The 26,655-nt window shown below is 36.9% G+C and overlaps 1 protein-coding gene across 1 annotated transcript in view; it reads left to right on the top strand.

Moving 5' to 3' along the window:
• The window catches only part of CPE (carboxypeptidase E), a 128,223-nt gene extending 104,566 nt beyond the window's left edge, over positions 1 to 23,657 (top strand). Inside the window, exons 4-9 of the mRNA XM_078148136.1 lie at positions 5,127 to 5,248; positions 8,448 to 8,626; positions 16,749 to 16,888; positions 18,555 to 18,654; positions 19,982 to 20,100; positions 22,818 to 23,657. Of these exons, the coding sequence (XP_078004262.1) occupies positions 5,127 to 5,248; positions 8,448 to 8,626; positions 16,749 to 16,888; positions 18,555 to 18,654; positions 19,982 to 20,100; positions 22,818 to 22,916 (759 nt within the window). The 3' untranslated portion in view covers positions 22,917 to 23,657. The remainder of the gene's footprint in view (positions 1 to 5,126; positions 5,249 to 8,447; positions 8,627 to 16,748; positions 16,889 to 18,554; positions 18,655 to 19,981; positions 20,101 to 22,817) is intronic.
• Positions 23,658 to 26,655: the final 2,998 nt, after the last annotated feature.

The following is a 26,655-nucleotide window of genomic DNA, read 5'->3' as shown; positions in this document are numbered from 1 at the left end:
ACTGTAAACAAGTCATTGCATGCACATATTCCTGCCAATGCACGCTGTACTTCCCAACAACTCATGACATGCTCTCCTGCAAACACTTGCTTGTTAAGACCTGTCAGCGGACCTGATCACTGATTGGTTATGACTTGTATTTTGTGCTTTTATTTGGAAAATAATGTAATCACTACAACTCTAACTCTGTTATACAATACAAACAGCTTTTCAAAATTCTCTCCTCTTCTTTTCTTATGCTTCCACTGCCCTATTATTTTTATTCAATGCCCCCAAAGTAGACCTACTGACCCCCTGGATTATTCCAGCACCCCCTGGGGGTGGTATGACCCACTTTGGGCACCTCTGTCTTGGAATATCTCATCAAAACCATTAAGGAGTATTTGAATATGTCCTTTTATTTGTTTTTTGATTAAAAAGTTGTCATCTTCAATACTGACGTAACTAATTAACTGCTGTTTTTGGCTGATGACATTTTGAAGTATGAAGTAGGGGAAGTGAAGGAGAGATCTATAGATTCCTTTAATTTCTTTAGTAAAGTAGAAGGCAAGTCTCTCTTCAAGAAGAAATGGGTGCAGGTGGTGTATAAAGCTTGAAGAAGTAAGAGTTTTGAAGAGCTACTGGGGGCCTGGGGGACTATGGTAGTGGCAATCAGAGCAAAGCAAAGGGGGTTTCTGTATAGCAGTGAGGCTCCAGATGAAATTACATTACCTGAATTTATACTGAACCCAGTTGGCCTGGTTGTGCGGCCTTTTTGAAAAGTGCTGGTATTACTATATCACCCTATACCACCTTATTCATTAAACTCCAATAACTCCCTATTGCCCTTAGGATCTAATATAAAATCATATATTTGGCATTTGAAGGTTATCATACCCTTTCCTACTTTTCTAGTCTCTTTGCACTTTACTGTCTTCTATGCATCCCATGATGGGCAGCTAGGTGGTGCTGTGGATAGAATGCCAGGCCTGGAGTCAGGAAGACTCATCTTCATGAGTTCAAATCTGGTCTCAGACACTCACTAACTGTGTGACCTTGGGAAAATCACTTAATCTTGTTGACCTCAGTTTCCTCATCTCTAAAATGAGTTGGAGAAGGAAATGGCAAGTCATTCCAGTATCTTTGCCAAGAAAACCCCAAATGGGGTCATGAAGGGTCAGACATGACTGAAAAATGACTGAACAACAACAACAAGGTATGGGGATACACAAGAGAATATAAACCAAAGAAATATTATATAGCTCAAGTTAACAGAACTTGGTATTTCAAATCTGTGGTAAGATGAGTCAAATCAACTTGCTGTATTAAGGAGTGTGTTATTGTGACATCATTAGAAATAGGAAAGTTAGATTTGTTAAGGAAGAGGATGAATTCAGCTGTGAGCTCGACCAGTCAGAGGATCAGAGTCATTCTTCCAGCTATGTTTCATGAACTCTAGTGAGACAAAGAACAAGGAATTCTGGGGTGCAGATGGCAGTGTCTAGTGAGATGGGCTAAGTACAAAGTAGAGCACGCCAAGGGAGGAAAGGATGATGGATCAGAGGTCAGGACAAAAATGAAGGCTTGGGAGAAGTGAGGCAGGGAGAGAGTTGAAATAATCTGAAATAGATTCAGAAGTTAGTGGATAATTCATGAATTCTGAACATCAGTCAATCTTTTAGAGCTTTGTTTGCTACATCATTCCTGCTACCTGTCTTACAGAAAAATTGTGAAACAGGATCACTCTGTAAAATGCCAGGGTGATTTTTGCAGACCCCATTTTCTTCAGGGGAAGAAATACAAAACAAATGAAACAGTGTACCTTAGTCTCTGGGATGTTTGCCCTATTTCTTAATTAAATATCCTATTTCTAGGTCAAGAAATATTTATTTAAATATATTTAATACATATCAAATATATTTAAATATAATATTAACATATATTTAAATGTGATATAAAATATATCATATATTTAAACTTAATATTAAATATGTCATTTAATATGATGATATATTGGCCACGTCAATATTAAATATATTTAATAATATATAATTGATCTTTTAAATACATATTTCAATGTATATATATAAATATGAAATATATTTATGTATTCATGTGTATAAATATGTCTAAAATCTATTTTAAAGTCACTTGGGTAGTCTTTCATTGAGTTTTATTGGATTCTCCTGAATCTCATTAGTTTATTTTAGTGAAGGTAAATTTAAGAATTCACAAACTTTTTGGTCTTGGGACACCTGTACACTCTTAAAAATTATTGTGGATTCTCTTTGGGAGCTTATATTAATTTCGGTTACAACTATTAATACTTAACATATTAGGAATTCTAATTACAAATTACAATGAAAATAGTTTCAAACTTGTGAAAGGTCAAAAAGACCTGAAAGGGTCTTGGGGACCCAGCACCACACTTTGAGAACAGCTGCTTGAATACAGTATGACAATTAAAACTTACTCTCTTCCCTAGAATGATGGAAGATTAAATTCCCCTATACTGGGTCTTCCTCAAACATACATCTTTTGATTGCTGCTAAGGAGTCGGAGTGCTCATTTTTCATAGTGTTCATACTCTCTTCATTTTGCCCTTTTCAAACCTCTACCCACATCTTTTTAACCACCGAACACATTGTTCAGTTTTTCCCATTGAAAGGTACATGGAAGAGTTACATATCAACCACATATCTTTCACATTTTTCTTTCCTATCTTCAGCTTCTCCTCTGGGCAAAGCACATACTTCTGAAGCTACAGTTCTACCACCTACATATAGCCTTTGCATCAGAAGCTCATGGCATGATGGAGCTGAGTACATTTTGAAGAATTTTCTTACTTGGCTCATATGCTCTCACCCAGGAAACCTGGGAATTTCTATTCTTGGTACCCTGCAGTTTAATGAGATGAGCTCCCAACTTGCAAGCAAAGATTTCAGCATTACAGAAGAAATTTTTAATTAAAAAGGAAAAAAAACCAGAAGAGTCCCTTGAATGAATGATTATTAACCCCAAGGAATATTGGTAGCTCTTTGGAATTCCTAACAGTCCTTCATTTGAAGATTTCTTTGGTGGGAGCACTGGAGTTCCCCCACTCTATCCATCTTTCTACCATCTCCTTAGCTTTCTATATAATATATACATTTTCAAGTATAACATTTTCATAGAAAGTAACTTTAAATGCAAAAACTTTTATATGTACTCACTGGAAGGAGGGTCACTTTATGCACAGCATAGGATATACTCATACCTCATTCCTTTTATATCCTCTTGAAATCTTTCAAATAGTTCTTTTGCTTTGTCAAGCTTCTCAAAGGCTCTGCCAAAAGATCTCAGGTTCTCTTAGATTCTTTCAACTAGTAGAGCCTCTGAGTAAAGGCATGGTAATGAACTATGGATCTCTTGTCTGAGAACCAGCCCATGTAACTGGAAGGCTGGCCACCAAGTGATGAATTTGGTTTGCCACAGCAGTTAGTGAAACCATCTACTGGGTCAGTTGTGTTTTTTCACTGATATATTCCACTAACGAAATCATGGATTTTAAAAAAGTATTAAGTTCAATTCAACAAAGATTTAATAAGTGTCTAATATTTTCCAGATACTTTCTAGGCAGTAGAAATATTAGGACAAATGTGAGCTAGTCCCTGTCCTCAAGGAGCTTTCATCCTATTGGGGAGTAAATGGTTCCAGATAAGAATATACAACATGTATTTTAAAATACCAAGCAATTTGGGTGGTGGCATTAACTACTATGGGGAGTAGAATGAGGAAAAGCCATGGGGAGGAGGTGACTTTTGAGCTGAGCCTTAAAGAGAGGTAAAGCTTCCGTGGAATGGAAAAAAGGAAGGAGAGCATTTCAGATATAGGGATTGCCTGTGCAAAGGCCTGGAGAGGAGAGATAATATTTTGAGGAATTCTGTACCATTACTATGATCTCAAATAAGAATAATTAAAAACAAACCAATCCCTCTCCTGTTCTGAGGAAAGAACCCAACAACAACCTAGGTTATTTACTGTTCCTCTTCTGTATGTATTCTGCCTCTGGATTAACAAGCCTCTTTAGGAAATATTTTTCTTTAATCTGTGTTATGTTGTTGAGCCTCTAATGTCTGAAGTTACAACTTCAACCCTCATGTGTCCAGCCTCACAGGATTAAGGATTAAGATAGATATTTCTACAGGTTAGAAGCTACAGGGAAAGATTTGTTTTATTTTTCTGGAAGAGATCCTTACATAGCTGGGGGTGAATGAAAAAACCTGGCTCCTGCTGATTAAAAATCACCATATAAAAGCATCAAGCTGTTGCCTCTGGGTTCAATCTTTTGTGTAAATTTTTTTTTTTTACTGTTACAGTTGTATATGCTCACTATACTTTGCAGAGGCACATTTGTTATTTTAACAGTTAACATAGTTATTCTGTAAGAATAACTTCTTAACAAGGTTACAACCAAGTACATCAGCAAGATTCAAAAAATTAGACTCAAATTTCAAAAATGAAATTTTTTTTTTGCATTCAGTTTTATAAAAGATGTGATTTGATGTGTGAATACATGAAAGCTTCTGGTTTGGTATGTATTTTGAAAATTTAGAACAGTCAACCCAAGGTAAACAGGGAAAACTGATGACTGAAAGACGAAATTGAAGTTTCCCACATACTAATTGAATAGTATTGAACCACCTTACAGAAAAGTTCCTTTTAGGTAGATTTAATGCTTATTTTTCTGCTCATCTTCCACTTAGATGCCTAAAAAATAAGAATGTAAGGGCCACAAAAAATCTTGAACCAAAAAGTATGTAAGTGATTTTCCTGATCTCTGGAATGTGTGGAAGGACTGGGAGCTGTCCACTCAGCAAAACAGTTCTCAAAAGGGAGATCAAACTTCTGGAACTCTGTTTCTTATTAAAATGAGAATGACAAAGTAGGAAAATAATGTGTGTGGGATATATCTTTTAAGCAAAACAAACACAGGCATTTACAGGCTTATTAATTTTCGTATGATGATCTTTTCTCTGTGCTTTTCTTTTTGTCGCTACATACTTAATCTGCTGGCTTCTTTGTCTCCTCTCCATAATGTGGAGTTGGAGGGACTGGGCCAGTGCCTCTTGGGTGCGTAATTACTGTAATTCTTGGTTTTCTCCCAGCTTGCTCCAGAGACTAAGGCTGTCATTCACTGGATTATGGATATCCCCTTCGTGCTTTCAGCCAACCTTCATGGAGGAGATCTGGTTGCAAATTATCCATATGATGAGACTCGAAGTGGTAGGTGTTCCTTTGACTTCTCTCATTAGGCCTGTGGATCAAAAAACTGTCTACATGTTCCCAGGATTGTTGGGGATAATTACTTTTTGTTTAAGAGCTCAAATTACCCACAATTCTTCCACAAGCTCTAATATTGTATATGTTGTTCATAATTGTTCTCAAGTTACTTCATGAGTCTTAGTCTTATATAGTTTGTCACTGCATAAGCTTAATTTTTGTATTCTTTTTGTATTCCTTCTTTTATGTGACTGGATCCATAGGAAACTCTGCTACCCACTTGATCTTTAACAAATTACTTAGCCTTTCTAGACCTCATTTTAGCTGTAAAGTGAAGAAGAGTTGGATGAGGTGAGCTCTGAAGTCCCTTCTTCCTTGAAATCCATGATTCTCTCCATCAAAACTTATTTGATTGGAAAGATAGAATTTGTATGTCTTACAGTACCTACATTTCTTCTAGCCTTTGGAAACACCAAGAAAGTAGAATGGAATGTGGAATGTTATGTTCAAGATGGAATTCGCTATTCAATTCAATAAAAATTAAGTTATTACTATTTTGTGTAAGACTTTGTGCCTTGGTTGGAGATACAAAGCTTGATATAGACACAGACCTCTCCCCTCAAGGAACTTATAGTCTAATAGGGCAGGAGGAGAAAGACATATATACAAATAACCATGATACCAGGGAGTTTGTGAGAAGAATGAAGGAGAGAGCCAGGCAAAGTTATATAACAAATTTCAGAGGGAGAAAAGGCTTTAATGTGGAGAATAAGACCCTTCATGGGAAGCTGTCAGGTAATTTGTATCTGATTTGAGATTTAAAGGAAAGGAGATGGGGGACTATTTTAGGCTTGGGGGTGGTTTGGTGTATCAGAACACAAACATGCATATATAAACATATATGCACGTATATGTATGTAAATATGTATATATTTAAGATCTCCTGAAATCTTTCCTTGGGCTCCCTGGTCTGTGGATCTCAGGTAAAAACCCATTAGTATAGCCTGTATATATGGATAGATAGTCCAGGGATAGATTTCAGGGAATCCTTTGTTGGTGTGAACTTAGATGGAAAAAAATGACATCCTTCATCTCACTAATCTTTTGGGTCCTTTATAGTCCTGTACATCTTACTTTTTTTTTTTTTTTGCTTTTTAAAACATCATTTTGAGGAGTCCAGGAGGCTTCACCAGACTGCCTTGGCTCACAAAAGGTTAACAGCCCATGTGTTATACTTAAGTGATCATTTGAAAGTGGTCATACAGCTGCATATAAAGATTTCTTAGCTAGCCAGAGTATTTCAGAAGCCTGATTTCTTTCAAGAGATGCCCCAGGAAGAAAGTGAATAAAACCAACACTTTTTATTCATTATCCAGAACACATTACTTCCTTGGGAAACTGGTTGCTCATCTATAAAAAGAGAAGAGAGAAATGAATTTTTGTGCTGAAGGGGTAGTTCTTAATTATCTGTTCTATGTGTTGTCTGATATGACCAGGACACCTTTCTTGTTATTTATCCATGTCTTGGGTCATGAACAGTTAATGCACACTAGGGAGTGGGTCAGCTTCAGGTGCAGAGGGGATGAAAACTTCTTTTTATTTGTGTTTTTTTCTTATATCATTTCTGCACCAAAATACAGATGGTGCCCATAATGTTTGCTTCCCTCCTCCTTTAGTTAGGGTAATTGAATATTCTATTGTAGTCGTGACTTGGCAGGCCTTCAGGCAGAACTGCTAAAAGCAACAAGACAAACTTTTGCTTTCATTAAACATGTTAGAATTCTGTACCTCAAGGAACAGAACTCTTAAAGCTACTAGTCTTTTTATATGTTTTCATTTTAAGGGAAGCTTACATAAATCTTGGGATCAGGAGAAACTGAGATATAAAGAGAGGGGTTAAACCAAAATGAAGAAATAAAGGTCCCTTGTAGGTCCTAGAAGGCATAGGTTGGCTGACCTGTTGGTAGAATGGATCTGGAGATAACCTAGGATTCAGGTCAACTTTTATGAAATACCCAAAAATGACTCTAGAGGTTTGATCCTAGGTAGGCTGTATCAAATACCCTTCTGGAAATTGAAACTTGTCTTTAGGGGTGTTAAATATGCATTTCGGTTAGGTAGTAGGCAAAATGGACCTTAGTCAAATTGATCTTTTCAGATTAATTTTTTGCTGCTTGAGGACATTCCCTGGTATGTATTGATTTTTAAGGACCTTTGTAAAGACAGCTAGCTGCAAAACAAAGAGTGATCATTGTAGAAAGTGCCTGGCCCAGCAGGGTGTGATGGCTCATGCCTATAGATTCAGCTACTGGGAAGACTGAGGATAATGGATCTCTTGTGCTAGGGAGTTCTAAGGGCTATGCCAATTGGATATCTGACCTTATGCGCAGAGGTCACCAGGTCGCCTAAGGAAAGCAACTTGCTTTCCCAGGTCAGAAACTGAGAAACCAGAAGAAATGGGTCTATATGAGAAACAGAACAAAGTAAAACTCCTTTTGCTAATCAGCTGTGGAATCAGACTTGTGAGCAGAGTTTGCACTTCCATCCTGGGAGAGATGAGGTGGCCATTTTTTGTTTAATACTTTAAGGTTCATATCTTTGTATTTTGCCTTAGCAAGAAGTAAACCACTGAGAACAACTGCTTTACCAGGTAATATAAAACATTCTGTGTTTACTTGTATCTACCTATCTTGAAAGACAGTATGGAAAAGTATAAAGTGTACTTGGTCCCAAGTTTGAGTAAATCCCTCTGTGACTTACCAACTATTGACCTTAGGCAAGCCAGTTTATTTCTTTGTGCCTTGGTTTCCTTATTCATGAAATAAGGATGGCAATATATCACTTACCTCTCTGGATATGTTGGAGGAAAGTGCTTTGTATACTTTGAAACAGAGGTGTCAAAATCGGACAGGTGGCACAAACCAGATGAAAATATAATTAAGAAATTTTACAAATATAATAAAATCAGTTTACTTAATAATTTACAAATATAAAATACAAAATAATTTACACATAAAACAAATAAATATTACAAGTTTAACAAAATAAAAATATAATACAACATAGATAATGTTTTTCTAAGTCAGTATGTGGCCTGCAGGGATCTGTCTCTATTTTAGTCTGATACCCACTTACTACTTTGCAGCACTAAAGAAATGGGAAATATTTTATTTTGCCTAACCTGAATGGATTTGTTTTCCAGGTAGTGCTCATGAATACAGCCCTTGTCCTGATGATGCTACTTTCCAGAGCTTGGCTCGGGGCTACTCTTCCTTTAATCCAGCCATGTCTGACCCTAACCGGCCACCCTGTAGGAAAAATGATGATGACAGCAGCTTTGTAGATGGAACAACCAATGGTGGTGCTTGGTATAGTGTACCAGGAGGTGAGTTTGCACTTAGCATTCCATAGTGAATTGGTTGAGAAACAGTACAGTGTGTAGTGCTGGGATTTAGGGCAAGAAAGGACCGAGTTTAAATCCTGTCTCTGACACTAAGTAGATGTGTGACCCTAAGCACATCACTTAAGATCTTTGAGAGTCAAATAATTCCCTAACACTTGTTAAGTAAGCTTTAGATGAGATACGTCTGAGTGAAAATTAGTTATGTTTGAAATGGTTTAAACTGAACAAGTTTTAAATTCTTTAAAATCATTAAGAAATAAACTTAACCTGTAGACCAGCACTTCTCAAAATTTTTGGTCTCAGGACTCTACACTTTTAAAAGTCATTGAAAGCCTCATGCCCAAGAGCTTTTGTTTATTGATATTTACTATATAATAAATTAAAATGTCTTAAGTATTATAATGAAAGTAATTTTGACCTCATGGACCCCATGAAAATGTCTTGGGGACCACCCCCAGGGACATATATATGTATCAGTTTTTTGAACAAAACCCAAAGATCTGAATAACAAATGAATGAATCTAGGTATATTTTGCACTGGTATTGGGTGGTGACCAAAGATGTACAACTGAAGAGCTAGATATGTGTGTTGGAGAAAAATCAAACAATATTATAAACAAACAGTGTTGTAAATGAAACTGCCCCTTTTAATACATGGTAGACCTCTGTAATACTGATTTTGGTGAATGCCAAGTATCTTCTTACTAAGTTAGGGAAGTTTTAATTATGCTTTCACTGTATCTATGGGGTATGATTTTGTATTTTTACGTATACAAAACCATGAAATAATGAAAGATGTTGATAGTAGAATTATATTGGGTACCTCTGAATTTTGGCCATAACTTATATAGCCCCACTCCATTCTCTTTTTTCCCTGGGTACCAGCATTTCTCATGGAAACCCAAGGCACAATGGCTGAAAGCAAGAGAGGGAGCCCTTACTTCCAGGAAAGCTGGTACATATACACATACACATACACATATGCATATGCATACACATATGCATACATATACATATACATATACATATACATATACATATACATATACATATACATATACATATACATATACATATACATATACATATACATATACATATACATATACATATACATACATACATACATACATATGTATAGTTTTCCCTCTTCCCTGTCTGGAACTTTCTGAAGCTCCTTTTCTGAAAGTGGTATAGAACCCACTAGCTAGGCCATGATTCTCCTCTTCCAGTGGAGATTAAAGTTGAAATTATAGGAGTTTGAAAAAAAGATTTTTTTTCCTCTCATTTTCTAAGATAGCACCTTTCTGAGACCCAGTTGGGATACAAAAGCACAATCCCTGAAACCTATTGCAGCTTTCTCATGGGCATATTAAATGATTTGAATGATATCTTAGGGAAATCTACTATTGGAACTATCTGACAGGGTTGCCTTGGCCAAAAAATTCATCACCAAGTAATGAGTAATGGTGATGAACTTCTGTGTACTCACTGAGGCTGTTCTTTAGGAAACTTACTCTGTCTCTTGTCAGGACAATGCTCAAAACCTTTTCACCATGGTAGAGCCTGCCACAGTTTATGTTCCTCTGGCATTACCTTTGAAAGCCCAGGTTTATGCTCATATCACAGTGAAACATAATTGAATTATGAATATGATGGGCAGACATGGATGGGTTGCAGTTTTCATCATGAAGGGAACATAAATTTTAGATATGAGACCTTTATCTGATTAAATATAGAACCCCCCCCCCAATTTTCTTCTTTCCTTCTAATCTTGGCTATATTTGTTTCATTTGTACAACCCCTTTTAAATTTAATGTAATCAAAATTATCCATTTTATGCCTAATTTTGTTCTCTATCTCTTGTTTATTCATAAGTTGCTCACCTATCTATAAGTCTGATAAGTAATATGTTCCATGTCCTAATTTTCTTGTAAAATCCCTCTTTAAATCTAGGTCATGTATCCATTTTGACCTAATCTTGGTAAATGGTGTGAGATATTGGTCCACCTCCAGTTCTGTCATGCTGTTTTCAGTTTTCTCAAGAGTTTTTACTAAATAATGAGTTCTTATCTCAAAATCTTAAATCTTTATACTTGTCAAATACAAGGTTTTTATGTTTATTTGCTGCTGTAAATTGTACATGTACTCTATTCTGTTGATGTACTTTTTTGTTTCTTAGCCAAAATTCTCCTTGCCTTCTAATAGATTCTCTTTCTAATCCACCTAAACCTACACCTTTTGGATGTATTTGACTAACTAGGTTACTTACCTGCTTAAAAACCTATAGTAACTCCCTATTGTCTCTAACAGAAACTGCAAACTCCTTAACTAGCATTTAAGGCCCTTTTAAGGCATTACTCCAACCTAGTCTTATTTCACAAAGCTCCCTTTCATGTATTCTATATTTCAGCCAAACTAGGCTACTAGGGATTCTGAATCTTCATTGCTCTCGTCTGCCTCTTTGCATTCAGGTTACCCCCCACACCGGGGATACATTCCCTCCTCATTTCTTACTGTCAGAATCTTTCTCTTCTTTCAAGGCTTACCTCAGGAGCTTCTACTTCCTGCAGAAAGCGTTTTCTGATCCTCCCACTGAAAGTGGTCTCTCCCTTCTGAAGTTTTTGGATAATAGGCATGAAATAACTGTTAGTTGAATTGAATTGAAAACACTTTTCCCTTCTCCCCCCTCCAGTATTTTCTGCAGTTGTTATTTAAAAAATATATACTCACTACAATTAATTTATTGGTTGCCATAAGCAAAGTCAATCATGAATTCTTAATTTAAGAAATTTGATATGTACCACACACTTATCATCCAGACTTATTGGTTGGCAGATCAACAGACACCACCTTTCCCTTCTTATTAATTCATCCGTATGTGGTACTGTAAGCAATTCACTTTGATAGTGAGTAATTGAAAACCTGAGGATAAGCAAGTTGTCCAAAGTATGTTTTATAGTATCATATAATTTTTTTTTTACTAGAAACATTTTGTGTTTGTAGATGATTCCAAATACAAATCTCAGAACAGAGCAGGATTGGCTCCTCAGAATAGGGTGGGAACATTTAAAAAACATTTTCTTTTTTTATTTTGAATTTAATTATCAACAAACACAAATATTTCAGAATCCAAATTACAAAAGATAAGCTTATCTCAGACATTGTGAACTTTTTTGTTTGTTTACTTATTTATTTATTTGTTTATTCATTCACTCATTCATTTATCTATCTATCTATTTATTGTTTGTTCATTCATTCATTCATTCATTCATTCATTCATTTGTTTGTTTGTTTGTTTGTTTGTTTGTTTTTGGCTAGGCAATTGGGGTTAAGTGAGCCCAGAGTCACATAGCTAGTAAATGTCAAATGTCTGAGACCTGATTTGAATTTAGGTCCTCCTGACTCCAGGGGCCAAGCCACTGTGCCACCTTGCCCCACATTGTGAACTTTTGTTATGTACAATTTGTTAAAAAAAAAAACCTCTATGTACCTATAAATATATATATTTTAACATGGTAACAACAAAACTGCTACCCATTTTGTCCCTTTCAGAAATTTTTTGTGCATTTTTAAAAAATGTATTTTTTGCATATTTGTCACCATTAATCCATTTTAACCCTTGAGTAGAAGCCTTTCTTGCAACAAATATATATTGCCTTGCAAAAGAAATCAACATATTAGCTGTGTCTGAGAATGGGCATCCCATTGCGCATCTTTAATTCATTATCTGTCAGTCAGACCTATGAGGCAGGTTTCATTATCAGTCTTTTGGATTCACTATTACTCACTGCTGTGTTTGGAACATTTCATAGTGTCAAACCACTGACTTCCTGAGCTTTCTACCCATAGAAACAGACTTTCTTCTCTTCTCATCTTTTTCCATTTTCTATTCTCATCCTTCCCTAATTTTTCCTTCACTCATCCTTTTTTCCTCTTCAAATCATAGCTACCCAGTTCTCATGGCCAGGTTCTTTCAACTACAGAAGAACTTTTTCTCTCCTGGTTTTGTCTTTGCTCTGCTCTCTTTCTTGCTTCAGTGTCTGTACAGTTCAAAGCAGAGATGGGCCCAGAAATGAGAAAGAACACCAGCTTTGTCCCAAAACAACAGGGCAAACAAGGGCAGCCAGAGAGAACTTGAGGGGAAAGCTCATTATTGTCCAACACTCTTGAGATTTATAGTAAGTGAAAAGAAAATAAAGATAATACTCCAAATAAATATGTAGTAGAAAAATTTAAGTATAGGCCTAAGACTTTTAAAAGAAGTGTTATTCAATTTTTATACCTTCTCTTGTACAAGGCCTACTGATTTCATAGGGAAATTTACATCAGAGAAAGTTTTGGGGAGTCAGAGACAGAAGAAATGATATCTGAGCCCAAGTTGAAAGGACCATTTTTCTTTGAAGAACTTAACCAATGTTACCTAGCAAACAGAGTAACTGAAAAACCTAGTACTACTGACATTCAGAATGGGAAATAGCCTTAAATATTCATAGTCAGTATGTGATTAGAGGGTAAGCAAAGTCTATGAGTATTTATTATGTGCTTACTATGTGCCAGGCACTGTGCCACACAGGTGCAAAACAGGCAAAAATAGATTGCTTATTTTCTTTATGATAAGCATCAGAAGGGAAGTTTCTGTAGCATTTTTACTTTCACCAAAAGTAGGATTATTACATCAGTGATTTAGAAAGAGACAACATTTGCAGTGGCTAAATGATATTCCTGCTCAGTCTTTCAGTGTGTCCCTCACCAGTCAATAAATCAAAAAGTTAAGATAATTATACTTTTACTGCTTTGGTCCCACCCTGAATACCTTCAAAGTAAATATCCAGATTTCCCCTGCCAATCTCTGCATTAGTCCCAGCTCTTTTTCTGTGAGCCTTTGGGTTTCAACAGTCTTCTTCTTGTAGCCCTTTGTCTTGTACAAATTTCTTTGAAGTTCGTCTCCGTCAGTAGATGGAGCTAGCTGTTGACATTTCCTTAGCCCAGTGCCTGGCATGTAGTAGGTGCTTAATAAATGTGTATTGTCTGATTGATGACCGAGGGTCTGAATTCCCAGTTCTCACATTGCTTCACCAAAACAATCCTTACCCTGTCTGTGTGTGGTGATGAGCTTTCAAGGTTGGGAAAAATGCAGATAATCAGTTTTGCCATTTTTCTTAATACTTTTCATCCACTTCTTTACTACTGTATTGATCATTTGCGGGTTGAGTCTGCACATGGTTAGCTACTTTTTTTTTAACCCATCTGGAAGTGATTGGATTTCACCTGGTCTCTATTTTTATTTTTAAGAGAATTAGGTGAACTTTTCGGATCCTTAGTATAAATCAGTATGTGTGCTACAGGAATATCATTAGGAAAGAGACTAAGTCTGATGTGGTCCTATATTTGATTGTTAGTATGTATATTTTAGTTTCAAATAAGGACTCTATAATTTTTATGAAACTATCAAGTTCTGAAAAGTCCTTATCTGCAAAAATAGTGTGTTGTCTATAGAATTAGAACACTATATTATATTGATAATATCATATGCTAATTCTCCAAAGAACATGTGATGAAAAGGGTGTGATTATTTCTTCCAGTAATGAAGATAGCATGCACCCATCCTTGCCAATCCTGTGCAGTTCATATCCATGACTCCCCATAACAATGGAGTCTACCAAATGGGCTAATAGCCCTCCTTGCATTTCCTTGACATCATGAAGGTACCAAAGGAAGAGCTAAGTTGTCTTCTAGTTATCTCTTGCTCTCCCTATATGTTGTATTTTTTTGATCATGTATTTCTTTGATGACTTCTTTTACACCAGAGGCGTCAAACATGGCCACTAGCCAGTTGCACCCACCACATTCCTGAGTGAGTCCCAACCAGATTAAAATGTAACTGGGAAATAAAATGCAATTGGGAAATATTTAACAAAATGAATGAAAATATGATTTAAAATAGATAATGTTAATGTGTTGTTTTCTAAGTTAGTATGAGGCTCAAGGGACTCCTCATATACGGCCCAGTTTCTATTTGAGTTTGACACCATTGTTTTACACCACTTCTGCTGGTAATGTTTTGCATCCTTCCCATTATGTGTATCTCCTTGTCCTTTGGGGGATCTCCAACTTCACTTCGTCAGAGACATTAGTGTTGCATTACTTGAAGCCACATGTCACTTGAGGAATATTGGTGTTAAAAGGAATATGGGCCTTTGTTCCAGGGAGAAGCTCAGAGAATATTAAGAACTGAGTGAAGACATTCATCTTAGAGAATAGTTAATCCCCAAATTCAGAAAACTAGTTCTTTAAAACTCTCCAAAAAAATCAGTAAATCAGACTCAATTTGAAATTATTCTAGTTGCTATTGGGATCTTCTACCTACACAGTTATCTAGTATCTGTTATCACTCAATATAAGATTACTGTTTGGCTGAATGAGACCCCTGTTTCTGTTAGAAAATCCATTCCAGTGTGGAAGTATAAAGACAAAATAAAGTTTCAGATTCTCCCTTATGTTTCCCCAAATCCTTCTTGAAGCACTTGAAGTAGAGTCGAAAAAGCACTGATACTTGGATTGAAGTTCAGTTACTTAGTTTTGTCACCATCGGCAAAGTTACTTTACCATCCTGATCATCTGTAAAATGAAGATACTTGTACTATCAGAGATATATCATATCGCTGCGATAGGCCTGGATATAGGGTCAGAAGAGTTGGATCCAATTTGACTCTGTTACTTTCTGTGTCTTGGGTAAGTCATGTAAGTTCTCTGGGGATGATAACTTTTTAAAAATTTGCTTTTTAAATATCAACAAGCATTTCCCCCCTCTATTTCCTAGCTCCCTATGCTCCCCACCTCCTGACAGAGATGTGATGGACTAAATTTTCTGAATGAGGTACACATTTTTAAATATGACCAATGTGAGAATTTGTTTGGCTTAACTATGCTTATTTGTTACAGGGGTTTTGTTTTTCTCTTTTTTCTTTCTTCCCAGTGGAGGGAGTAACATTTATACTACCCAGTTCACATGTTCTCTTTCTTTCTTTCTTTCTTTCTTTCTTTCTTTCTTCTTTCTTTCTTTCTTTCTTTCTTTCTTTCTTTCTTTCTTTCTTTCTTTCTGTCTGTCTGTCTGTCTTTCTTTCTTTCTTTCTTTCTTTCTTTCTTTCTTTCTTTCTCTCTCTCTTCTTCTTCTTCGGCTAGGTGATGGGGTTAAGTGACTTGTCCAGGGTCACACAGCTGGTAAGTGTTTTGAGCCTGAGGCCAGATTTGAACTCAGGTCCTCCCGAGTCCAGGGCCAGTGCTCTATTCACTGTGCCACCCAGCTGCCCCTAGTTCACATTTTCTAAGGCAAGTCCTTTATAAATTACAAAATATTGTAAAATGGACTATTATTAAATATAAAATATTATTAAATGGACTATTATTATACAGTTTTCATAAGTTATACATATACTCAGCTACTTCTACCATTTAGATGCTACCACTCCACTTTCTCTATATATTTCAATATATATTCTCTAATAACCAATATTCTCATAAGTCAAAAGAACCATGGAGATTATGAGGAATCTCTAAGAGATTTCTTTAGGACTCTCAGAATACACACTAATGTCTCTCCATTTCGGTGGATAGATGCTGGGCCTAGAGTCAGAAAGACTCATCTTCATGAGTTCAAATATGGCCAGACACTTATTAGCTATGTGACCCTGGACGAGTCATTTAACTTTGTTTCCCTCGATTTTATCATCTGTAAAATGAGCTGGAAAGGGAAATGGTAAACCACTCCAGTACCTTTGCCAAGAAAACCCCAAATAGGGTCATGAAGGATCAGACATAAAGAAAACATCTGAACAACAATAAAAAATCATGTACTAAATGATTATGTAAAAGTCTAGGAAAATAATGCTTCTTTTTAAAATGACTAACGTTCTTTTATGAAAGAGACTCAGACTGAGGAAAGAATTGAGCTATGCACTTTAGGATCCTTGTAATTCCTTCTAGCAGCCTCCCTGGCCCTTCTTGCAAATTTTCCATGCCCTCCTTGCCATTGAATACAGCAGAATCCTTTCTGCAGCATTTCAGCCTAAAATTGCAGTTTCTCTCTCTGGCTTTTTGACAGGCATGCAGGACTTCAATTACCTCAGCAGCAACTGTTTTGAGATCACAGTGGAACTCAGCTGCGACAAGTTCCCTCCAGAGGAGACTTTGAAGAGCTATTGGGAGGATAACAAAAACTCACTGATGAATTACCTTGAGCAGGTAAAGTTAGCTAGTGAATCAAGAGATCTGGTGCCTTTAGGAAGTGTAAGGTGCTGGTCCTCCAGTTCTGAGAAAGCATTGTGTTTTGCTGGCCCAGGCCTAGTTTGTTTTTTAAAAAATTTATTGTGTGCCCTGTTTGTTTCAGAATGGTGCTCTGAGGTGGGCAAACATTTTTGGGGGGTGGGGGTTTAATCTATGTCTCCCTATTATATGTCTTCTGAAGTATAGAATGACTTCACTTGTTACAAATGAAATGGTACATACTGTTTGAGCTGTTGAAAGAGATAAGTAGAATTTGTTCAAGTAATATCCCCTTCATCAGAAATTATTTCAGAAAATTAAATCCTCTTAAATGACCCACCTTGGTCTTTGGCATGTCTGCCCCATGCATCTACCACAAGGCACAGGGCCTGTTTCCTACCCAGAGACCTCCATTAGTCTCTAAACTTTTGGGCCATAAGACTTTGGGCAAGACACTTAACTTCTCTATGCCTCAGTTTCCTTATCTGTAAAATGGGGATAAGAATAGCATCTACCTCCCAAGGTGATTGTGAGACTAAAATGATACAATATTTTTAAAGCTCTTAGGGTAATTTCACTAGAGTGGTTGTCTCAGAAGCCAAGTTACAAGTGAATGAAGAGCGCATGAATGAGGAAGAAGTGGAGACAGCGAGAGTAGACTTTCTTGTAGTTATTAAGCTTAGGTTATTAAGGGGTAGGCAAAATATAGGATGATCACAGGTAGTAGTGATATCAGTAACCTATTAAGGTTAGGAGATTTTTTTTTTCATGCAAAGACCTGAGTATGTTTATAGGGAGAGGGGAAGGAGCCAGTTATAGGGAAAAATTGAAAATGAGGAAGGAGAGTCATGACCAATGGGATAAATTCTGAAAGGAAGCTGGAAGGGATGGGATTAAGGTACTAATGGAGTAGTCTTGGCAAGAACAGCTTCACTCTTTGTGACTGGGCCAGAGTAGAAGGTTAGTGAAACTAGAGAGAGGTCAACTAGTGAGGCATCATTATTTTTTTTTTGTGAGGGCAATTGGGGTTAAGTGATTTGCCCAATGTCACACAGCTAGTGTTGTGTTATGTGTCAGAGGCCAGATTTGAACTCAGGTCCTCCTGACTCCAGGGCTGGTGGTCTATCCACTGTACCACCTAGCTGCCCCCATGAGGGATTATTTATTAAGCAATCAGTATATGCCAAGTACTGTGGGAAATACTGGGGATACAAAGAAAGGCAAAAATAGTTTTAAGATGGTAAGGAGGAGAGGAAGGAACTCATAATGGATGGTCCAATGGATGGTCCCAAGTTTTCTAAGTAAAGTAAGAAGTAATGTTATTTGCTGAGAGAGGAAGGTGGTGATGAGAGTTAGGGCTTGAAGGGAGAGAAGGTTTGGGAGGAGGCTATGGGTCTTCAGGATCCTGAAATGCCTGATCCTAAAGAACCCTTACTTTAAACCCATTGTTTGACCTGTTAGCTTTCCCTTTCTTATGAAAGTAGAGGGTATGTTAAAAAACAATCCTAGTTTCCTGCTTTAGTTTTCTGATTAAAAAAAATTCTGGATGAGTTAACTGTGTTTTGCTGACCCCTAAAAGAAAAGTCTATGTTACATCTTTTCAGATAATTTCTGATAATGCATTTTTGGTTCTTGATCTTCACAGATTCATAGAGGGGTTAAAGGATTTGTTCGAGATCTTCAGGGTAAACCAATTGCCAACGCCACAATCTCTGTGGAAGGAATTGACCATGATATCACTACTGGTGGGTGGTTTTTGCCCCTCTGGAAGTTTTTTGTTTGTTTTATTTTGCCTTAGCAACCTTTCACACAAAGCATAATTGCTTATTAATGTAATCATAAAACACATTCTAAGAAAAGCAGCTGGATTGCTCAGACCCCTTAATTAGGCATTTGAGGGAGGCTAGTTTCCTAGGGAGTTTTCTAGCCTCTCCCACCTTGGAGAAGTTGAATCTGACCTGGAATAGCTGCTTTGCTAGAATTTGGGTGTGGCAGTAGATGGCGCTCTTTCCTCAGAATCAGTGTGTTCAGAGGAGGTCTGTAAACCAGGGATGATTGACTTCTGTAGAAGGCCTGGGAACATAATGTTTATAGATTCTTCATGGCGCTTGGAACAAAGAAAAAAATGACTTGATTTTCAATTTCCTTCCCCTTCCCAGTCTTGAGTGGGCATGCTAATAATTCCTGAAAAGGCAGGCAAGAAGTCAGGCAGGAGAATGAAAGCTGAAACTAAGATTCAGGATTTAAGAACTGATTCTGTTTCTAAACAAATCAAAACAAAAACCCAATTTTGCCATTGATAAACTTTAGTCCAAGGAGGGATATGGAGAAGATAGAAGTAAGATACAAAATTTCTGTATTTTTCTGATTAACTGACCATAGCTGTTGGCTTATTATTCAAGTTTCCTGTTACCACTTCTGCGTTTCCCCCAACTCCCTTCACTATAGACCTTTGCCTTGTCACACTTCACTGTCCCACAAAAGCCATTGGAGTTTTAGCCTCTGACTTTTGGCAAGACTCTCTATTTTTTTTTCAAATCATAGAAATCCTGACTCTGCTGCTGAAAGGATTTGATATCTCTTGTGATATTTGTGGCCTGTGTATTAATCCATGAGTATCTTCCCAGTGTTGGTTTAACATAATTTTTTGGTCTTGACCTATGATTTCATCAATAGGGAAGAATTCCTGCAGAGGAAGACTCATCTCTATTGAGGCACATGGGCAATTCATCTGTAATTTATAATTTCAGAGTTTCCCAAGGATATTTAGAAATTAAGGGACTTGCTCATGGTCACATAGCTAATGTGTGTCAGAAGGATAATCTGAATCCATCTTCCTGACCACAAAGCTGTCCACTTTGCCAGTGTCTCTGAGTTGAATGTTCGAATCCGTAAATAGAATGAATTTTCCTAGTCTCTTCCTTGAAGTTTTATTGATACCCGTATAAATTAACTTTAAAATAGATAGTAGTGAAAAAAGTTAAGTGGCAGTGAAGCTGGCACCCCTTAGCTGGCATAATTAGCAGCTTCACATAAACACCTTGTGATTTGATGGTCTGTTTGTCTACACAGCAAAGGATGGTGATTACTGGAGACTGCTTGTACCTGGAAACTACAGACTCACAGCTTCAGCTCCAGGTTATCTAGCAATAACTAAAAAAGTGGCAGTTCCCTATAGTCCTGCTGTGGGGGTAAGTAATTGCTGGCTTATTTAACTACTTTCAAGAGGAGAAGCTCTGTCATCCTCTGTTGGTTTTGGAAGAAATGGAGACTTTTTTGGCTATCAATCATTTGACATTTATTGAACACTTATTACATATAGGCCCAGTGCTGGGTGCTCCCAAGAGATACTGTGTGTGGAAATAATGAGGTGCAAGTATTTATTCCTTACAGAGGAAAGAACCCTTTTATATCTTGGGGAAGGGTAAGAGGCAAAGAGGACAGCAGTAACATTTGTCTTATTGGGCCTGTTGTGGCAGTAGCTGACTTGTGCAGTGCATGCCTAAGGATATGATTGACCAGCAGACCAGCAGAATCAGTGTGAAAATTAGTCACTCCAACAATGAGGGGGCCTGTTTTATTCATTTGTATGCATAGAAGTCTATATATGAATATATAAGTTATTTATGAAACATGTGGCTTGAGTTTTCCAACATGACTTGAGTTATGTGTGTGTGTGTGTGTGTGTATGTATATATATACATGTATATATATGTGTATATATACATATATATATATAAATCTTGAGTGTATTTTAGAATGAGAGGCAAGGCAATGTGGTGGACAGACAGGAAGTCAGGAAGACATGAACTCAAATTTTGCTTCTAATACTTACTACTTTTGTGTCTATGGACAAGTTAGAGTCTTTCAGAGCCTCAGGCACTTCTCTTAAGATTTGTTAGGAAGCATGGTACAATGGTAAGAGGTTAGATTTCTTTCTTTTTCTTTTTTTCTTTTTTTTTTTCTTTTTAGGCAATTGGGGTTAAGTGACTTGCCCAGGGTCACACAGCTAGTAAGTGTCAAGTGTTTGGTCTGAGGCCGGATTTGAACTCAGGTCCTCCTGACTTCAGGGCCAGTGCTCTATCCACTGCGCCACCTAGCTGCCCCAAGAGGTTAGATTTCTAACCTAATCTGGATGAAAATTCCAGGTCTGCCATTTATTTCCCGTATGACCATCAAATGAGAGTTGAACTAGATGGCTTCTGCATCCCCTTCCAATTCTCATGCTCTGATTCTGTGAGAAGGGTCCTTCTGTTCTAAGTCTATGATTCTAAACTATATTTTTTATTTTATTTTATTTTATTAAAAAAATTTTTTTTTTAGGATAGGCAATGGGGTTAAGTGACTTGCCCAGGGTCACACAGCTGGTAAGTGTTATATGTCTGAGGCTGGATTTGAACTCAGGTCCTCCTGAATCCAAGGCCGATGCTCTATCCACTGCGCCACCTAGCTGCCCCCTCTAAGCTATATTTTTAACAGCAGAAAAAAAGCATAATGACAATTTTAAGTTGTGAGCTGGGAGAAAAATCAGGGAAAATACAAGAAAGATGCCAGAGCCTGTCAGAGGATCCAAAATAAAGTCTCTTGAAATTTTGGGTACAAAAGATCCTAGATAACATCTTCTATCTTTTGATAATCCTATAAAGCCATTATGCAGCAATAGAGCTATAAATAGCAGATGAGGGGAAAGAATTATTCCCAAGGACATTTGTTAATGATTGATTTTTTTTCCCCTTTAAAATATGGCCTAGTCAGTCAACAACACTTAGTGCTCTATCTATTCGGAGGACTTTATTGGGCCCCATTCTCTCTCTCTTTCTCTTTTTTTAAGGCAACTGGGGTTAAAGTGACTTGCCCAAGGTCACACAGCTAGTAAGTGTCAAGTGTTTGGTCTGAGGCCGGATTTGAACTCAGGTCCTCCTAACTTCAGGGCCAGTGCTCTATCCACTGCGCCACCTAGCTGCCCCAAGAAGTTAGATTTCTAACCTAATCTGGATGAAAATTCCAGGTCTGCCATTTATTTCCCGTATGACCATCAAATGAGAGTTGAACTAGATGGCTTCTGTGTCCCCTTCCAATTCTCATGCTCTGATTCTGTGAGAAGGGTCCTTCTGTTCTAAGTCTATGATTCTAAACTATATTTTTTATTTTATTTTATTAAAAAAAATTTTTTTTAGGATAGGCAATGGGGTTAAGTGACTTGCCCAGGGTCACACAGCTGGTAAGTGTTATATGTCTGAGGCTGGATTTGAACTCAGGTCCTCCTGAATCCAAGGCTGATGCTCTATCCACTGCGCCACCTAGCTGCCCCCTCTAAGCTATATTTTTAACAGCAGAAAAAAAGCATAATGACAATTTTAAGTTGTGAGCTGGGAGAAAAATCAGGGAAAATACAAGAAAGATGCCAGAGCCTGTCAGAGGATCCAAAATAAAGTCTCTTGAAATTTTGGGTACAAAAGATCCTAGATAACATCTTCTATCTTTTGATAATCCTATAAAGCCATTATGCAGCAATAGAGCTATAAATAGCAGATGAGGGGAAAGAATTATTCCCAAGGACATTTGTTAATGATTGATTTTTTTTCCCCCTTAAAATATGGCCTAGTCAGTCAACAACACTTAGTGCTCTATCTATTCGGAGGACTTTATTGGGCCCCATTCTCTCTCTCTTTCTCTTTTTTTAAGGCAACTGGGGTTAAAGTGACTTGCCCAAGGTCACACAGCTAGTAAGTGTCAAGTGTTTGGTCTGAGGCCGGATTTGAACTCAGGTCCTCCTAACTTCAGGGCCAATGCTCTATCCACTGCACCACCTAGCTGCCCCATATTGGGCCCTATTCTCTAAGATTGCTATTGCTTCTTGGTTTGCTAAGAAAATAAAGTCACTCTTTTTTTTCCCTTCCTCCTATAGGTTGATTTTGAATTGGAGTCATTGTCTGAAAGAAAAGAAGAAGAAAAAGAGGAATTGATGGAATGGTGGAAAATGATGTCAGAAACTTTAAATTTTTAAAGGAAGGCTTCTCCTGATTTGCTGCTTTTAATCTATTACATGTTAACTTAGTATGATGTAATGTGGAGTCTATTTTAGATTTTGTGCAAAATATTTAACTTTGATTTATTTTTTCCTGCAATCATTTGAATATTAATCAGTATCACTTAAACATAGATTCTTAGATAGAAAAAAAAGAACTCTTGATTGATTTCATTCTGTTATATCCCGTTCACTTTTCCTGCATGAAAGATGCAGAAAAAATTAACATGATCTCAGCAGTCTGAGCTGAAATGCAATACTCTACATGTTATTTACAATCCTGAACTTTAGGAATAATTCTGGCTTTTAAAAAATCAATTGAGCCCAGATAATAGAAGTTATTTGGTGGTATTTATGAATGGGGTCTACTCCATATTAATTCATGTAGTAAATGCTATTGCAAAGGTGCATAGGAACAGCTTGGTATTGTAAGCTGTATGTTGCGAGAGTTAAAGTCCAGGATAAAATGTTGTTTGTTTCCCATGTGACCAGCTATATAAATCTGAGCTTGTTAATGCATTTCTTGTAAGATGGGAAAATATATGTTTACTGAGCATTTTAATTAAAGGAACTAAAATTAATCTATTGTGTATGCATATGGGGACAATGCAATTTTAATCTTTTGCCTGTTAATGATACTTCAAGACTGTGAAGTTTTGCTTGGTTGCTTCTTGACCCTGAAATGGCAATTTGAATGAATAAAGAAAAAAACCAAACAGACCACAGGTTGTATATGTGGGTTTTTTCCCCCCCTTCTCCTAGATATATGATTTTAGGAATCAAAATGTGGCCTGTGGTTATATGACCCTGAGCAAATCAATTAACTTCTCAGTGCTCTAGGTGACTTTCTAAGACTGAAAGGTGCAGAAATGTTATAGATTTGCATTGGAAGAGAAAGTTTCCATACCTGGCAGTTCTCTTTAGCTATGAAGTCACAAAGCTAGTCATTATGCTATGATTCCAGAGGAAATGTAGTATACTGAATGAAATGCAGGGCTTGGAATTGGGAAGAGATCTGAGTCCAAATCCTGAGGGTTCTCTGGGAACCGTCTATGACTTATCTACTGAGTCGTAGTTTCATTCTGTAGGAAGTTCACTACCCTGTCAAAATAACACACCTTTTATATGATTTTGTACAGAATAAGGTTCGTTATTTCTCTTCATATTGATAAAAGCAAAATGGCAAAAGGTTCATGTGGATTTTCCATTGTTAAGAGACCACTTGAGTTTAGGAACTTACTAGGAAATTGATCAAGAAAATATATTGTGATGAGATCTACACCGTTGTAGCACAGAGATGAGCCAGTGAACTTAAGTATCCCATTAATTCAAGGAAAATCAAATAGTATCTCAAAGATATTCTCATTTCAGGTCAAAGTTTTAGACCGAGTTGTTCTAGTTTTTGCTTCAGCTCTTATCACATGTGTAGATAGAACTATAAGGTTCTCACTGAGCCAGAATATCTGTCAGATACTTTTGTTAGAGAAATCCAAGAAGTGGATTAATGATGGAGGTGGGGGCTGTAGATGGAAAATTAAAATTTGAAAAAGTTAATTCATTAATTTTGAAACTTGTATTTATTTTTAAATTAGGGATGCATTGCTTTGTAATGAAGACTTTTTCCTAAGTTTAATATTTTGACTCAATTCTTGATGTCAATAAGATGAACATGGCTTTACAGAATGTAAATGTGTCATTCCCATTATTATCTCTGTGAAATAATCAAAGCAAATGAACTTTAACCTTGAAATCACTTATCATAGTGAGTGTTCTGCAAGGTGAATGAAAGCACCATTATTTCTAACATATACTTCAACTTCTTTGTGAAGTTCAGCTAAAAGTTGTTCTCATGGTTAGGATTTGACTCTTTGGGGATTTCTATCTTGGAAACATAAGGTTAGAATGGATTGCTCTTGTAGGTTTCCTCTTGTGGCCCGCTTCTACTGTTCTTAGGTAAATATCACTTTTTAGAAAATTATTATTATTTTAAAAATTAATTAAATTTTTTTTAGTTTTCAACACTTCCACAGGATTTTGAGCTCCAAATTTTCTCCTCATCTCACCCCTCTCTTCACCCCATGATGGCGTGCATTCTGATTACTCCTTCTCTTATCCCCTTCCCTTCTATTTTCCTGTTGGATAAGATAGATTTCTATACCCCATTGCCTGTAAATCTTATTTCCCAGTAGCATGTAAAAACAGTTTTTGACATTTGTTTTTAAAACTTTGAGTTCCAAATTCTCTCCCTTCCTCCTTCTCCACCCACCCTCATTGAGAAGGCAAGCAATTCGATACAGATTATACATGTGTAGTCATGCAAAACACTTCCATAATAGTCATGTTATGAAAGAGGAACTATATTTCCCTCCATCCTATCCCACCCCCCATATATTCTATTCTCTTCTTTGACCCTGTTCCTCCTCAAAAGTGTTTGCTTCTGATTAACCCCTCCCCCAATCTGCCTTCCCTTCTATCACTCTCCCCCTTATCATTCCCCTTCCCCACTACTTTCCTGTAGTGGTAAGTTAGATTTCCACACCCAACTGAGTGTGTATTCTATTCCCTCCTTAAGCCAAATCCACTGAGAGTAAGGTTCACTCATTCCCTCTCACCTCCACCCTCTTCCCCTCCACTATAAAAGCTTTTTCTTGCCCCTTTTATGTGAAATAATTTATCCCATTCTACCTCACCCTTTATCCTCCCAATATATTCCTCTCTCATCCCTTAATTTTATTTTTTAGATATCATCCCTTCATATTCAACTTATTTTGTGCCCTCTGTCTCTATATATTCCCTCCAACTACCCTAATAATAAGAAAAGTCTCATGAGTAGCAAATATCATCTTTCCATGTAGGAATGTAAACAGTTCAACTTTAGGAAGTCCCTTATGATTTACTTTTCCTATTTACCTTTCCATGTTTCTCATGAGTCTTGTATTTTAAAGTCAAATTTTCTTTTTAGCTCTGGTTTTTTCCCAAGAATGCATTAAATTCCTCTACATCATTGAATATCACTTTTTCTCCATCATTGATTACACTCAGTTTTGCTGGGTATGTGATTCTTGGTTTTAATCCTAGATCTTTTGCCCTCTAGAATAAATCTTGTATTATCCTGATTTCTACAATACTTGAATTGTTTCTTTCTAGTTGCTTTCAATATTTTCTCCTTGACCTGGGAACTCTGGAATTTGGCTATAATACTCCTGGGAGTTTTCCTTTTGGGATCTTTTTCAGGAGGTGATCAGTGGATTCTTTCAGTTTCTATGTTACCCTCTGGTTGTAGAATATCAGGGCAGTTTTCCTTGATAACTTTTTTTGCTTTTTGGTGAGGCAATTGGTGTTAAATGACTTGCCCAGGGTCACATAGCTAGTAAATGTCAAATGTCTGAGGCTGGATTTGAACTCAGGTCCTCTTGACTCCAAGGCTAGAGCTCTATCCACTTCGCCACCCAGCTACCTCCTTACTTGATGATTTCTTGAAAGACGATGTCTAGGCTCTTTTTTTGATTATGGCTTTAAGGTAGTCCAATATTATCTCTCCTGGATCTATTTTCCAGGTCAGTTGTTTCTCCAATGAGATATTTCACATTGTCTTCTGTTTTTTTCATTCTTTCAGTTTTGTTTTATAATTTCTTGATTTCTCATAGTCATTAGCTTCCATCTGCTGCTTTCTAATTTTTAATCAATCCTTTCCTTCAGTGAGCTTTTGGACCTCCTT

This window comes from Phascolarctos cinereus, unplaced genomic scaffold (assembly GCF_003287225.1).
Source record: "Phascolarctos cinereus isolate Bilbo 61053 unplaced genomic scaffold, phaCin_HiC Scaffold_9;HRSCAF=440, whole genome shotgun sequence".
In the NCBI taxonomy this organism is placed as follows: domain Eukaryota; kingdom Metazoa; phylum Chordata; class Mammalia; order Diprotodontia; family Phascolarctidae; genus Phascolarctos; species Phascolarctos cinereus.
The sequence above is the reverse complement of the archived record's forward strand: the minus strand, read 5'-3'. Positions and strand labels throughout refer to the sequence as shown.